The sequence below is a fragment of the Oryctolagus cuniculus genome, chromosome 14, assembly GCF_051225735.1.
Source record: "Oryctolagus cuniculus isolate XC-2025 breed Fujian yellow rabbit chromosome 14, ASM5122573v1, whole genome shotgun sequence".
NCBI classification, from domain to species: domain Eukaryota; kingdom Metazoa; phylum Chordata; class Mammalia; order Lagomorpha; family Leporidae; genus Oryctolagus; species Oryctolagus cuniculus.
Genome location: NC_142880.1, coordinates 97,435,531 through 97,450,012, shown reverse-complemented (window position 1 = coordinate 97,450,012; position 14,482 = coordinate 97,435,531). Strand labels below are relative to the sequence as shown.

General features: G+C 49.6%; 1 protein-coding gene and 1 pseudogene across 3 annotated transcripts in view; one reads left to right on the top strand and one right to left on the bottom strand.

The window, feature by feature from the left end:
• PLEKHG4B (pleckstrin homology and RhoGEF domain containing G4B) overlaps positions 1 to 14,482 on the top strand; it is a 65,366-nt gene that overhangs the window by 14,925 nt on the left and 35,959 nt on the right. For both annotated transcript variants that reach the window (XM_008251397.5, XM_017339228.4), the window contains exon 2: positions 6,847 to 7,044. In XM_008251397.5, coding sequence (XP_008249619.4) covers positions 6,847 to 7,044 — 198 coding nt within the window. The remainder of the gene's footprint in view (positions 1 to 6,846; positions 7,045 to 14,482) is intronic.
• Positions 7,975 to 8,685, bottom strand: LOC100357281 (small ribosomal subunit protein eS7 pseudogene; annotated as a pseudogene). The gene has a single exon (XR_016220904.1). The product of XR_016220904.1 is annotated as a small ribosomal subunit protein eS7 pseudogene (transcript).

Below are 14,482 nucleotides of genomic sequence, written 5' to 3'. Positions count from 1 at the left end.
AGTGAACCAGTAGATGACCTCTCTCTCTCTCTCTCTCTCTCTCTCTCTGCATTTCAAATATAAATAAATAAATAAATAAATAAAAAGGATGGAGAGCTGTGGAGCATACCCACAGCCTGGAGGCGTGTGCCCCCACCCCACCCCCGCCCTGCAGCAGCTGAGGGTCCTGCCAGGGCCCTAGCAGCCCACCCCATCCAGCACCCTTGGATTAAAATCTTGCTATTTTGATTTATTATTTTTAATAATTTTTAAATATTGATTTACTTATTTGAAAGACAGACTTATAGAGAGAGAGATCTTCCTTCTGCTGGTTCCCTCCCCAAATGGCCACAACAGCCAGGGCTAGGTCAAGCCAAAACCAGAGCCCAGAACTCTGTTCAGGTCTCCCGTGTGGGTGCAGGGGCACAGGCACGTGGACCATCTGCTGCTGCTTTCCCAGGCACATGAGCAGGGAGCTGGGTAGGAAGTGGAGCAGCCAGGACACGGCCCGGTGCTGACATCGCAGGCGGCAACTTAACCTGTTACGCCACAACTCTGGCCCTACTATTTGGATTTAATGATAAAATTACCTTAGGTCTAAGTACACTGAGTTGTTCTAACATACTTGCCTAGTTATTTCAAGATTTTTTGTTGGTAGTCATAGAAAAACTTCAGTGTTTGGCAGCCAATTCCATGAGCATGTGACACTCGACTCATGTCTACAACGTGCTCTCATTTCAGAACCTGAGACAAGCAAGTTTCTAATTAGTTTTTTCTCGTATCTCTGATAAAATTCACTGATACCTCCTCTTGGGCAGTGTGTTGCCTGAGAGCGGATATAGGTAAGAAATGAGGCTGCAGAGATCAGAGGTGTGCCTGGGGTGGGGGCGGTGTAGCCATGCTTTCTGTGTGTGCACATGTAGGGAAACTGAAGGGCAGGGTGCAGGGTTTTAAAACAGTTTTTCTGAATTTATTTATTTGAAAGGCAGAGAGATGGATGGACAGAGACACAGAGAGAGAGCCTCCATCTTCTGGTTCACTACCCAAATGCCCACAATAGCTGGGTCTGAGTTAGGACAAAGCCAGGAGCTTGGAACTCCATCTGGGTCTCCCATGTGAGTGGCAGGAACCCAAACACTGGGGCCATCACCTGCTGCCTCCCAAGAAGCTGGATCGGAAGCAGGGGTGGAGCTGGATCCCAGGCACTCTGCTATGGGATGTGGGCATCCGGAGCTGCACCACAAAGCGTGCCCCAGCATGGCTGTGACATGTGTGCATGTGCGTGTGTGAGTGCAAGATGCAGTTCCTAGCCCTGTGTGTGCTGTCAGCACCTGTGCTTCGCAAGGACATGGACGTGCAGTTCCCTCTGCTTCTTTCCTGCCGGCGTCTCCGTGGACAGCAAGCTGGAATGTGCAGCTTTCTGGAACCCGCCCACCAGGACATGGAGAAACAGACCCACCCCAGTCAGGCTGCAGGAATTAAACATAATGGGCTCATTATTAACACTCAGCCAGCCGTAAAGCCAGCTCCAGCCCCCGCCTGTCTCTCAGTGACCCCTGGGACCCATAGCAGTGGCTCTTTTTCCTCCTGGGTACCTGGTTCCTGCTGGGTTTGTCCCCTGACCTGGGCACCCAGGCTCCAGTCCCTTCCTTCCCATCCTGCTCTTGTGGGTTCTGCAAGGTTCGGCCTGAGCCCCCTGCAGGAAGAGGGGGCTTCCCGCATCTGCCCACCCAGGGAGACCTTGCTGACACTGGGCCCAATTCAGCCATCCTTTCTGCACAAAGGCTGGCCTGGACCCCAGGCTCTGCCGTGGGCTTCCCCACCCCTGCCCTGGGTCTGGCCTTAATCCCTGGACCATGGTCAGTTCTTTGGAGCCTTCTCCCCCTCAGATTGTTAGTCCCTGGAAGGCCAGGGTTTCCCTGGGCAGGGACTCAGTGTCAGCTGAGGCCTCCACCAGGCTGGTGCTGGACGTGCCCAGGAGGCTCTGGCCAGATCTCAGTGAGTCTGGGAACAGCCTGCATCATAAGTAGTGAGGGATGAGGGGGGGACTAGGGCCTCAGCCCTGAGTCCACGGTGTGCCGGGTATGTGTTCCTGGGCTTCAGGGAGGTGCCGGTGTAAGGAGAGGATTAACGGTGGCTAACTCAGCAGGTGTAGTGAGAGGAGGAGGGGCTGCACAGCTGCAGCCTGGATGCCCAGCCCCCGGTGGTGACTACGCAGACATGGGAAAAGAGGGGCTGTGTTTACAGAGAGCAAGACCAGAGGATTAGGAGTTAGGGACACCACTGCTTCTGGCACTGACGGAACTCTTCAGTAGAACAGGATCCAGTGAGGGTGGTCCCTTCCTTCAATGTGCCCATCCTTTCTGGGATCCCTCTGGATGCCAGCTGTGGCCAAAAGAACCTTCATCACTTAAAATAGCCTGTTGGGGTCTTCAAAGAGGGAGGTGCCTTTCTCTGAAGGGAGGAGAGAACCTCCACTTTGACTATGACCGTGTCTAAACAAGATAAGAGTCGGAGAACTCAAGGGGCTTCCATAGCCTTGGAAACTCATAACTGGTGCATAGGGAGATTACTGATGCCATAAACAGGAGTGTCAATTTGTAAAGTCAACAACAGGAGTCACTGTGCACTTACTCCTCATGTAGGATCTCTGTCCTTAACGTGCTGTACACTGAGGCTTAATGCTATAACGAGTACTCAAACAGTATATTTCACTTTGTGTTTCTATGGGGGTGCAAACGATTGAAATCTTTACTTAATGTACACTAAACTGATCTTCTGTAAAAAAAAAAAAAAAAAAGAAATTATCAATTCCCAACTTGACTCTCACTGGGATTAAACATGACAATAGGTCTGATCTGATTTCATCATCATTTAAAAAAAATCATCTATTATTTTTCACTTTATGTTTCTGTGTGGGAGCAAACTGTTGAAATACTTACTTAAGGTATACTAAGCTGATCTTCTGTATATTAAGATAATCGAAAATGAATCTTGATGTGAATGAAAGGGGAGAGGGAGTGGGAAAGGGGAGGGTTGTGGGTGGGAGGGACGGTATGGGGGGGAAAGCCATTGTAACCCATGAGTCGTACTTTGGAAATTTATATTCATTAAATAAAAGATTAAAAAAAACACATTAAATATACCATAAAAAAAAATAGCCTGTTGGAAAACAGGGCTGGTGTAGATGGCTATGTGTAGACAGACTGGCTGTATACAGGCCAGCTGTGGACAGACCAGGGTCTATAGGCCTGGTGTGGGCAGATCAGGTGTGGGTAGACCAGGTGTATACAGTGTCCAGCGCACCAAGCCCAGTGGAGAGGGTGAGACTTTCTAGGTAAGTTCCAATGCAGGAGGTGGTTTCTCGGTCGGTGTAACAGGAGACCAGGGATATCCATTTGCACTGGGCAGAGCACCAGATGCCATCACTGCTCCCTCTCAGGACCAGATCCTCTTCACAGTGCCTGGGAAGCTGTGACCAGGCAGCTGCCCCAGAGCGATTCCCCTGGGCCGTGCGGGTTTCACCCCAGCAAAGCAGCTATTGATGGAAAGTGGGGCAGGGCCGGGCAGTGTGTGTGCCTTCTGTCCCCAGCGGGCTCTGATGTCCCTGGTGGGTATCTGCTGCCACCCGTACGTCGCGAGTTTTTATTTTTAAGTCTGACTGGAGGCAGAAGTCCCCGCAGTAAATGAAGAGCCTTCCCCACTTGTCCTCGGAGGGGAGTGCCTGTGTGACCAGTGCCTCCCCTGGCCCCTGTTCTGGTGGTGTCACCCGTGTGGCCTGGGGGAGGGGTACAAGGTGCCAAGAGGAGCAGGCTCGATCACAGGAGCCTGGGTATGAGAAACAAGAATCTTAGCTTAAGAGAGCCATTCTCATTCTAATAGAATTTTACCTGAAATTAATAGGGAAAATAGACCCCTCCTTGGAGAATGAAGCTTTAGGACAAGTTTTCAGCACACACGCAGCTTCCGCGGTCGAGGGGCAGGGCTGCGCTGTCAGCTGGCCAGGCAGTAAAACAGGGAGCTCCGTGGACTGGGAACCGAATGCCTCCCACCACGCCGTGTCAGCCTCCTCCCCGCAGGCCTTCACTTAGCTCAGAATCACATTCTGGCCACAGGAAGATTTGAGATCAATAAACCCGCAAGGGCCCAAGGTTTTTGTTTGTTTGTTTTTAAAAATTTATATATTTAAAAGGCAGAGTTACAGAGAGTGGGGAGGGCAGGGTCTTCCATCTGCTGGTTCACTCCCTAGATGGCCGCAATGGCCAGAGCTGGGCTGATCTGGAGCCAGGAGCTTCCTCCGGGTCTCCCATGTGGGTGCAGGGCCCCCAAGCACTTGAGCCATCTTCTACTGCTTCCCCAGGCCATAGCAGAGAGCTGGATCGGAAGAGGAGCAGCCGGGAAACGAACCTGTGCCCATATGGGATACTGGCACTGCAGGCGGAAGCTCTGCCCACCACACCATAGTGCCGTCGGCATTTCAGTCCCTGCTGTCATCAGGAGAGAGCCCCGGTCTGGTGGGCCCACGAGCCAGGCCTCTGGAGGAAGGGAGCAGACAAGCAGGGGCCCAGACTCTCTTCGGGCAGGACACACGCTGCTTTCACTTTTTGATTTTTAATTTACATAAGAAGTTATCTGTTCAGAGGAGTCCCAGAGGTAGCAATTTCATGGGTGGAGTTTTGGCCCGGTGGTTAAGATGCCACAGTGAGAACACCTGCATCCCTGGGTTTGATGCCAGCTCCACTTCCTATTCTAGCTTCCTGATAGTGCAGGCCCTGGAAGGCAGCAGGTACTGCCTCAAGTGGTTGGATCTCTGCCATCCATGTGGAGACCCAGAAGGAGTTCCTGGCCCTTGGCTTTGGCCTGGCCCAGCCCAGCTGTTGCAGGCATCTGGGGGAGTGAGACGACAGATGGGAACTCTTTCTCTCTTTTTGTCTCTTTGCCTCTCTAATAAATAAATAAATAAATTCACAAATTTTTAAAAAGATTTTTTATTTGTTTTGAGAGGAAGAGTTACAGACAGAGGGAGAGGGAAAGACAGAGAGAAAGGTCTTCTATCTGCTGGTTTACTCCTCAAATGGCCGCAACAGCCAGAGCTGAGCCAATCCGAAGCCAGGAACCAGGAACTTCCTCCGGGTCTTCCATGTGGGTGCAGCAGCCCAAGCATCTGGGCCATCTTCCAGCTTTCCCAGGCCGTAAGCAGAGAGCTGGATCAGAAGAGGAGCAGCCGGGAATCAAAATGGTGCCCAAATGGGATGCCAGCACTGCAGACAGAGGCTTAGCCTACTATGCCACAGTGCTGGCCCCTGATTTCCCAATTTCTTAAACTCTTTGGCTTTAACTGTTATTCCTGGCCTTGCATTTCATTTCCAAACACATAAACCTTAGGATTTCTTCAGGAAATGTTATATCTAAAAATAGCTTTTTTTTTAGACAGAAAGCATTCTATCTTTACATAAAAGCATATTGCACCAGGGGCCAGCACTGTGGTGTAACACGTAGAGCCACCACCTGCAGTGCTGGCATCCCATACGGGTGCTGGTTCGAGTCCCAGATGTCCCAGTTCTGATCAGCTCTCTGCTATGGCCTGGGAAACAGCAGAAGAAGATGGCCCAAGTCCTTGGGCCTCTGCACCCGCATGGGAGACCCAGAAGAAGCTCCTGACTCCTGGCTCCTGGCTCCTAGCTCCTGGTTCTGACCAGCCCAGCTCCAGCCAGTGCAGCCATCTGGGGAGTGAACCAACAGATGGAAGACCTCTTTCTCTCTCTCTGCCTCTGCCTCTCTGTAACTGCCTTTCAAATAAATAAATACATCTTTTTAAAAAAAAATTATTTATTTATTTATTTATTTGAAAGAGTTGCACAGAGAGAGAAAGAGAGAGGTCTTCCATCCACTGGTTCACACCACAATTGGCCACAGTGGCTGGAGTTGGGCTGATCTGAAGCCAGGAGCCAGGAGCTTCCTCCCAGTCTTCCCATGCGGGTACAGGGGCATAAGGGTTTGGGCCATCTTCTGCTTTCCCAGGCCACAGCAGAGAGCTGGATCAGAAATGGAGCAGTTGGATCTCAAACCAGTGCCCATATGGGATTCCGGCACTGCAGGTGGCGGCTTTACCTGCTACACCACAGCGCCGGCCCATAAATACATCTTTAAAAAAAATCAAAAAGCATACTACACCAAAATGTCAAGCAGAAATCAGTGACCAACAACAGACTGCTTTCAGAGTGCTCAGGTGGGGGCACAGTTCTGCTGTCTTGGTGAGAGATGGCCCAGTGGTTTCACCTGAGAGCCCTTTACAGGAAAACAGTTAGAATGTGGTTGCTGTGGATGGTCTTCCTTTCTGAGTGTAAAATGTGTGGCCCAGCTCTGTGCTCTCTGCAGATGGAGGTCCCCTATCCCATTTACAGATCGAGTAGGGCCAGGAGAGGCATGGAGGGGACAGACACCCCCCCCAGACCCTGACAAGGCCCTGTGAAATTGCACATCTCCACTGAAGATCTTGACCTGTTGCATTGAGAGTACAGCATTTCTGATTTGATGGATGGCCCTGATGCTAAATCCAGACTTGACTGTGCCTCCCTGTGGCAGACATGACATCTCACATTCACGAGTATGCAATTTAGGGTCCTCCTGGGTGCAGGGTCTTGAGCCTGCCGAAGGACCTGCTTCTCAGTTATGTGACATTGAGAATGACCAGGAGCTCACTCTATGCAGTGGATTTGCCAACACCTTTTGTATTTCAGAGTTGATTCATGTCACACAAGACGTAGGATGGTGCCTTCAAAGGATCCTGCCATGCCTGCCTCTGGTGTGCTATGCGCAGTCTCGAGTTATGTCTTTACATTTCCTATGTCCTGCCTCCCATTCCAGGATCTGGAATCCCTGGATGCCTACATCCAGAACACATTGTCTGCCTTCTACCTGCCGTTTGAGGCCACAGCGGCCACAGTGCTCTGGCAGCTGTTCAGCGTGGCCGAGACACTCCACAGTGGGGACGGGCTGCGCTGCCTCACCCACTTCCTCATCCCAGCCAAGAAGGCTCTGCAGCGGCTACAGCAGGAAGCCTGTGTGAGTACCTCCCCCACAGGGGTGGAGCCTGAAGGAGACCCTCCCATAGTGGGGTGGAGTCTATGAGAACCTCCCCCCCAGAGGGTAGGGTCTGTGTGAGTACCTCTTCCACACCAGGTGGGGTCTGTGCTGGATCCTCCCCACAGGGCGTAACCTGCCGTTCTCCACTGGGAGGAGGAGACAGGCAGGTTGTTACCTGGACCTGGAAAACTCTTCAGGCTGAGCAGGTTGGATTTTAGATCTGGGGAAACGTGCAATGAAGATGGGAAGATGCTTTGGTCTTTGAAGGGAAATTAAGGATTAAAAACCATGATTCAAGTGAACATTTACTGTTTTATTAGCACTGCTGAATAAAAACTGTGAGGTTATAAAAGATGAAACAGAGAAAGGGAGAGAGAGAAAGAAATGAATCTTTCTTCTGAGGTTCATTCCCCAAATGGCCGCAATGGCCGGGGCTGGCCAGACTGCAGCCAGGAGCCAGGGGCTTCTTCTGGGTCTCCTGCAGGGGTGCAGGGGCCCAAGGACTTGGGCCTTCTTCCACTGCTTTCCAAAGTGCATTAGCAAGGAACTATATTGGAGGTGGTGCACCAAGGAGTTGAACTGTCACCCATATGGGATGCTGGCACTGCAGGTGGAGGCTTAACCTTCTGTACCATAATGTCAGCCCCATACTTTCAATTCTGTTCCTGCTTAATATCCGTTGTCATCAAATGCATATACTGGAGGTTGTTATTAATAATATTAAAATAAATTGTCATGTGACACTAAGATTCCAGCAACAACCACTATTCATCCCCCAACCCTCTGTAGGTGCGAGAAGCACTTCAAATCCATAACCAGGTATTTGTCACGTCGTGTTGTCACAATTTGAGACAAGAACTGACTCGAAAAGTTAAGAGAAAAATAATCAAAAAGATATAGAAATGGAAGTTTCTTTTTTTTTTTTTTTTACGTGAAGCATCTTTTATTTAGTCATTTTTGTTTACAACTGGAACTCTGGGAACTCAAAATTAACATCCTTGCCTGTGAGCTTCTTATACACACCAGAGAAAGTTTCCACCTTGTGCTCCACGTTACTCTGCTGTGCTTTGTCCAGACGGACCTGTAGGAGCCGGCTGCCATCCAGTTTCACACGGATTCTCTTGCCCACGATTTCACTTGGGAAGACTAAGTCCTCAAGGATCACATCGTGCACAGCTGTCAGAGGGCGGCTCCTAGGGCGCTTCTGCTTATTTTTCGTACGGCTTTTTCGAGTTGGCTTGGGCAGAATCCTCCTCCGAGCAATAAAGACAACGTGCTTCCCACTGAACTTTTTCTCCAGCTCACGAACTAGCCAGACTTGAATTTTCTGGAAGGATTTTAGTTGAGGAACAGGAACAAAGATGATGATAGCTTTCCGGCCACCGCCAACTTCGATTTCCTTGGCAGCCGTGATGTTCAGCTCCCTTAGTTGAGCCTTGAGGTCCGAGTTCATCTCCAGCTCCAGGAGCGCCTGGGAGATCCCCGACTCGAACTCATCCGGCTTTTCGCCGTTGGGCTTCACGATCTTGGCGCTCGAGCTGAACATGGCTTCTCCTGGTTGAGCGCCGGCTGAGGAAGCAGCCCAGATCTCGCCTAGAAATGGAAGTTTCTATGAAGGGGACCAAAAGGAGCAGGAAATTAGCTTAAGAAAACAGAATCAAATATAAGCCAGCAAAGGAAAGAGTAAATAAACTAAAGATATGATAAATAAATGTGCAACATAAATAATACATGTTGAAAGTGAAGTTATTTAAATTGACAAACTAGCAAAATTCTAACCAAAGGAAAGCTAGCATACCAATATTCATAAAAAGCTAAACATGGTTTAAAGGCAAAATGCATTGTTAAGGCTGAAGAGATTCATTTGATAACATCAGCAACAAATAACCAGAAAGACAAAGCAGCCTGAGAGTCCTCAGCAGCATAGCCTGAAACGCTGGAAGCATAAATTGGCCAATTGCTAGGAGAAATCAGAATTCTGTTGGGAGATTCTGCCAGTTTCGGAAGCAAATGGGACAGGCAGACCACACCCACCTGAAGCGCACATTTGAGGACATTAACTCTGCCACATCCTTCACAGGCACACATGCAGTGTTTTTCAGAGTTGGCCAAATTTTGGAAAATGTTCAGGTCAAGCTTTATAATAATAGGATATATATTTATCTCAAGGGTACAACATTACAGAATATGGGAAAGCCTACATTCTCCTTAGGCATATGTGTCCATTTACCAAGCTGACCAGAACTGACCATTAGCAATGAAGTGTCAACAAATATCAAAGAATTGGTATCTAAGACAACAATGCAAAAAAAGAAAATTAGAGATCAACACCAACTGCAAGAAACGCTTACATTTGGTTAATTTATTTTTATTGTGCTCTTAAATAAACAAAGGGTCACACAGAGAACCACAAGGGAAATTGTCAAACTATTCAGAACAGTGAAGGGATGAGTCCCAGAAGAGAAGCCTTCACTCCTCCAGGCGACAGAGACCCCAGATAAGCCAGAGCCCTGCCCTCTCCTGGGAAGGCCCCTCAGGGCTGTGCCTCCCCAGCTGGGACCACTCTTGCAGTGGGAGGAGGAGCAGCCTGCCAGGGGGAACAGGAGGAACCAGAGATTTGGGAAGCCTCTGGGCTGACAGATGAGAATCTGGAGGAGCCTTAGCAAGAGAATCACTCTCTTCCAAAGAATTTTGCCAAGTAAGTGGAGATCCCCACCTCAGGGTGGGGCCAGAAAGCGAAAAGAGACCTGGAAATCTTCTAGTTGCTCCCTGTCAGAGTTGTAATCTCCAGGTCTCTGAGTCGTAAAATTTCAGTCTCAAGATTTCAACATCTCTTGGTTTCTGAGTCCAGGAGTGGTAGATGCCAGGCTCCCGCTGGGTGGAGAGATGGGAACTCACTGTCAAAAGCGAGTGATACTAGACATAGAACTGAAATCAATTTAAGCTGAAACCAAACTCCTTCTAACTCAAATTTGATAAGATGGCCCTGTGGCCAGGAAGTCTGGTGCTGGGCCGAATGGGGTCTCCTCTCTCCTGCAGCGCATTGCCGAGCCCCTGTGGAGACATTCAAGCCCCTTCCCAAGCCGTCTATATTCCTAGACCACAGCACTGATGAACTCCTAATCCAAGCGGCCTAACACAGGGGAGAACATTTCTCCTGAAAAGCCCGTGTTAGACAAAATCTCTGACATAATTCTTCTTAATTTTTTTAATTTTTATTACTTTTTTATTTATTTATTTGAAAGTCAGAGTGACACAGAGATAGGAGGGGAGGAGAGGCAGAGAGAGAGAGAGAAAGAGGTTTTTCATCTGCTGGTTCACTCCCCAGTTGGTCGCAATGGCTGGAGTTGGGCTGATCTGAAGCCAGGAGCCAGGAGCTTCCGCTGGGTCTCTCACACAGGTGCAGGGGCAAAGGGCTTGAGCCATTTTCTACTGCTTTCCCAGGCCATAGCAGAGAGCCTGATCAGAAGTGGAGTAGCTGGGAAACAAACCGGCACCTATATGGGATGCTGGCACTGCAGGCTGTGGCTTTACCTGCTATGCCACAGCATCAGCCTGGATAATTCTTTAAAAAAAAAGATTTTTTAAAACAGATTTATTTATTTATTTGAAAGTCAGAGTTACACAGAGCAAAGGAGAGGCAAAAAGAGAGAGAAAGAGAGAAAGAGAGGTCTTCCATCCACTGGTTCACTCTGCAATTGGCTGCAACAGCTGGAGTTGTGCCGATCCGAAGCTAGGAACCAGGAGCTTCTTTCAGGTCTCCCATGCAGGTGCAGGGGTTCAAGGATTGGGCCATCTTCTGCTTTCCCAGATGATAGCAGAGAGCTGGATCAGAAGTGGAGCATCTGGGATTCAAACCAGCGCCCATATGGGATGCTGGTACCGGAGGCAGTGGCTTTACCTGCTATGCCACAGTGCCAGCCCCGATAATCTTAAAAAAAAAAAAAAAAGATTTATTTTTTGTTTTTATTTGAAAGGCAGAATTACAGAGAGAGAGGTAAAGGCAGATAGAGATCTTCCATGCACTGGTTCACTCCTCAGATGACCACATGGCTGGGGCTGGGCCAGGCTGAAGCCAGGAGCTAGGAGACTCTTCCAGGTAGGTGCAGGGAGCAGGGACCTGAGTACCTGGGCCATCGATTGGTGCCTTCCCAGGCACATTAGCAGAGAGTTGGATCAGAAGTGGAGCAGCTGGGACACAAACCTGCACCATCTGGGGCCCCAGGTGTTACAGATGGCTACTTAACCACAGTGCTGGCCCCTCTGACATAATTCTTAAAAACTCTGGGACACCAGATCCATCAATAGAAACAGACTCACAGACTACCCAGGTTTGGAATTACCAAGCAAAGTCCTCTTAAAAACCATAATAAACATGTTAAATAACCCACAAGTAAATATGGGCAAAGTGGATGACATGATGGAGGGTTTTAACTGTTCAAAAAAAAAATGAAAATCCTAGAACCAAAAAATACAAGATCTCCAATTTAAGAATTTAGTGGGTTAGGCTGCCCCTTGTGACACTGGAATCCCGTGTCAGAGTGCTAGATCCAGTTTTCTATTCATGCACCTGGGAAGGCAGCAGAGGTTGGCCTCGGTGCTGTGGTCCCTGCCGTGCATGTGGGAGGCCAAGATGGAGCTCCAGGCTCCTGGATTTGGCTGGGCCCAGGCCTGGCTGTGCACACAGTTGAGGGGTGAACTAGCAGATGGAAGATCTCTTTCTGTCTCTCCCTCTCAAATAAGTAAATCAAAAAAAAAAAAAAAAAAGGAAAGAAAGAAACTGGATGGAATTAATGTAGTTTGGACGCAATTAAAGAATTCATGAATCTGAAGACATGCCAAAAAGAAATCATCTCAATGGAAGTAAAGAGATAAAAAAAAAAAAAAAACACAGTTGAGGGGCTGGCTCTGTGACATAGCTGGTATAGCCACTGCCTGTGGTGCCAGCGTCCCATACGGGCATCAGTTCAAGTCCTGGCTGTCGCTCCCCCTCTTCGTGGAGGAACGACACTAAGCCCTGCCTAGGCTTCCTATCCGAGTCACGGCACCATTATGTCGCTCCCCGTCTTCATGGAGGAACGACACTAAGCCCTGCCTAGGCTTCCTATCCGAGTCACGGCACCATTATGTCGCTCCCCCTCTTCGTGGAGGAACGACACTAAGCCCTGCCTAGGCTTCATATCCGAGTCACGGCACCATTATGTCGCTCCCCCTCTTCCTGGAGGAACGACACAGGACCCTGCGTTGTTCTTTCGTCTGCTCGGCCCTCCCCGGGTTTGCTGCTGGTTCTTCCCGGGTTGGCTACCATCCCTTCCACCTCCGTGGAAGGGCAGTTCCCCCTGGCCACATTCCCCACTTCCGCAGGGGAGCGGCACACCGCCGGCCGGCTTTCTCCGGGGCTGCACAGGTGTTCCTTCAGCTAGATGTTCCCCTTAGATGTTCCTGGTGCATGCCGTCTCTCTCCTCCTTTATAGTCCTCCTCCGCCAATCCTAACTCGGCTGCCCACACGCCGAGTACGCTGCTCTCCAATCAGGAGCAAGTCCTACAGTTTATTGGTTGAACTGGAGGCAGCTGTGCGGAAGCTGTTTACTTCTCTCCCAGCGCCATATTGTGGGAGAGCAGATGCATAGAATAAGTCTTAATTCCAGCTGGCGCTGTGGCTCACTAGGCTAATCCTCCGCCTAGCGGCACCGGCACACCGGGTTCTAGTCCCGGTCAGGGCGCCGGATTCTGTCACGGTTGCCCCTCTTCCAGGCCAGCTCTCTGCTGTGGCCAGGGAGTGCAGTGGAGGATGGCCCAGGTGTTTGGGCCCTGCACCCCATGGGAGACCAGGAAAAGCACCTGGCTCCTGGCTCCTGCCATCGGATCAGTGCGGTGCGCCGGCCGCAGCGCGCTGGCCGTGGCGGCCATTGGAGGGTGAACCAACGGCAAAGGAAGACCTTTCTCTCTGTCTCTCTCTCACTGTACACTCTGCCTGTCAAAAAAAAAAAAAAAAGTCTTAATTCCAGTAACTCAGTCCAGTCCGGGCTGCTCCCCACACCTGGCTGCTCCACTTCCAATCCAGCTCTTTGCTATGGCCTGGGAAAGCAGCAGAAGATGGCCCAAGTCTGTAGGCCCCTGCACCCACATAAGAGACCCTGAAGAGCTCCTGGCTCCTGGCTTCAGATTGGCACAGCTCCAGCCATTGCTGCCATTTGGGAAGTGAACCAGCTGATGGAAGACTTCTCTCTCTTTGCCTCTGCCTCGCCATAACTCTGCCTTTCAAATAAATAAATAAATCTTTAAAAAGAAAGAAAACAGTGGAAAAAATGAACAAAGTCCAGCCTGTGTGACTATCAGTAGTTAAATTGTGTGTAATTGGGTTTGTAGACAGGCAGGGAAAAAAGAAAAGGGCAGAAAAGCATTTAAGGACATATTGTTGGGAATGACTGTAATTTAAAAAAAGAAAAGAAAAAAGCAGCCCCTAGATCCAAAGCTCATCAAAGTCAGAACAGGAGAAATTTTGCAAATAAAGTAATATTGATATATATTGCAGTTAAACAGAATGTCAGAGCTAGGAAAACGCAGCAGTGAAAGCGTTGGAAATGGAGAGCTGACACCACAGCTGGGACAGGTTTATCAGAGAAGTAACCTGAGAGAGGTCATCAGTCACAGGAACTGAGAGGGTTTTGTAGGGTGGGGTTGGGAGGGACTTTCCAGGTGTGCCTGACTTTTGTGGCTAAGTCAGTAGGGCTGGGGTGTTGGTCGAGCAGGAGGTGAAGCAGACTTGTGAGCACACTTGGTTCCCTCTGCCAGGCCCCTGGGGTGAAGCTGTGAGCACACTTTTGGGCCAGGATATTCTGTGCTTTTGTTCTTCCCCATTGCACAAGAAGACCATCTGACAGCTGGCAGAGGAGAGAGGCCAAGTGCAGACAGGAGGCAGCAGGAAGAACGGCGGATGACTCATCAGCAGCGTGGACTCCAGCAGGTGATGGAAGACATCTTTAAAATGGTGAAAGAAAGAGGCCAACTTAGAATTCTATACCCAGCAAAAATATCTTTCATTTCTGAAGTAACGCAATGACATTCTCAGATAAATCCAAGAGTAGCCCAAGGACACCATACAGGAAGCGGTCACCAGAGTTGCGGGAAATGACATCCAGGGACGACTGAATGTGTGAGTGAGCCTTGCCCACCACAGCCCTGGGCCATGAGACTTTCAACAAATATAGAAGTGCAACGTGTGACAATGGCATTATTTTCTGTTGCCATAACAAAACACCAGAGGCTGAGTGATTTACAAAGAAAATGTTTAATTCACAATCTTGGAGGCTTCTAGGGCACAGTGCTGGTGAGGTCTTCATGGCTGACAGCACGACAAGGAGCATGTGTGGGAGGGAAAGGCCATGAGGGAGGCCAGGCAAGAAGCCATAGAGA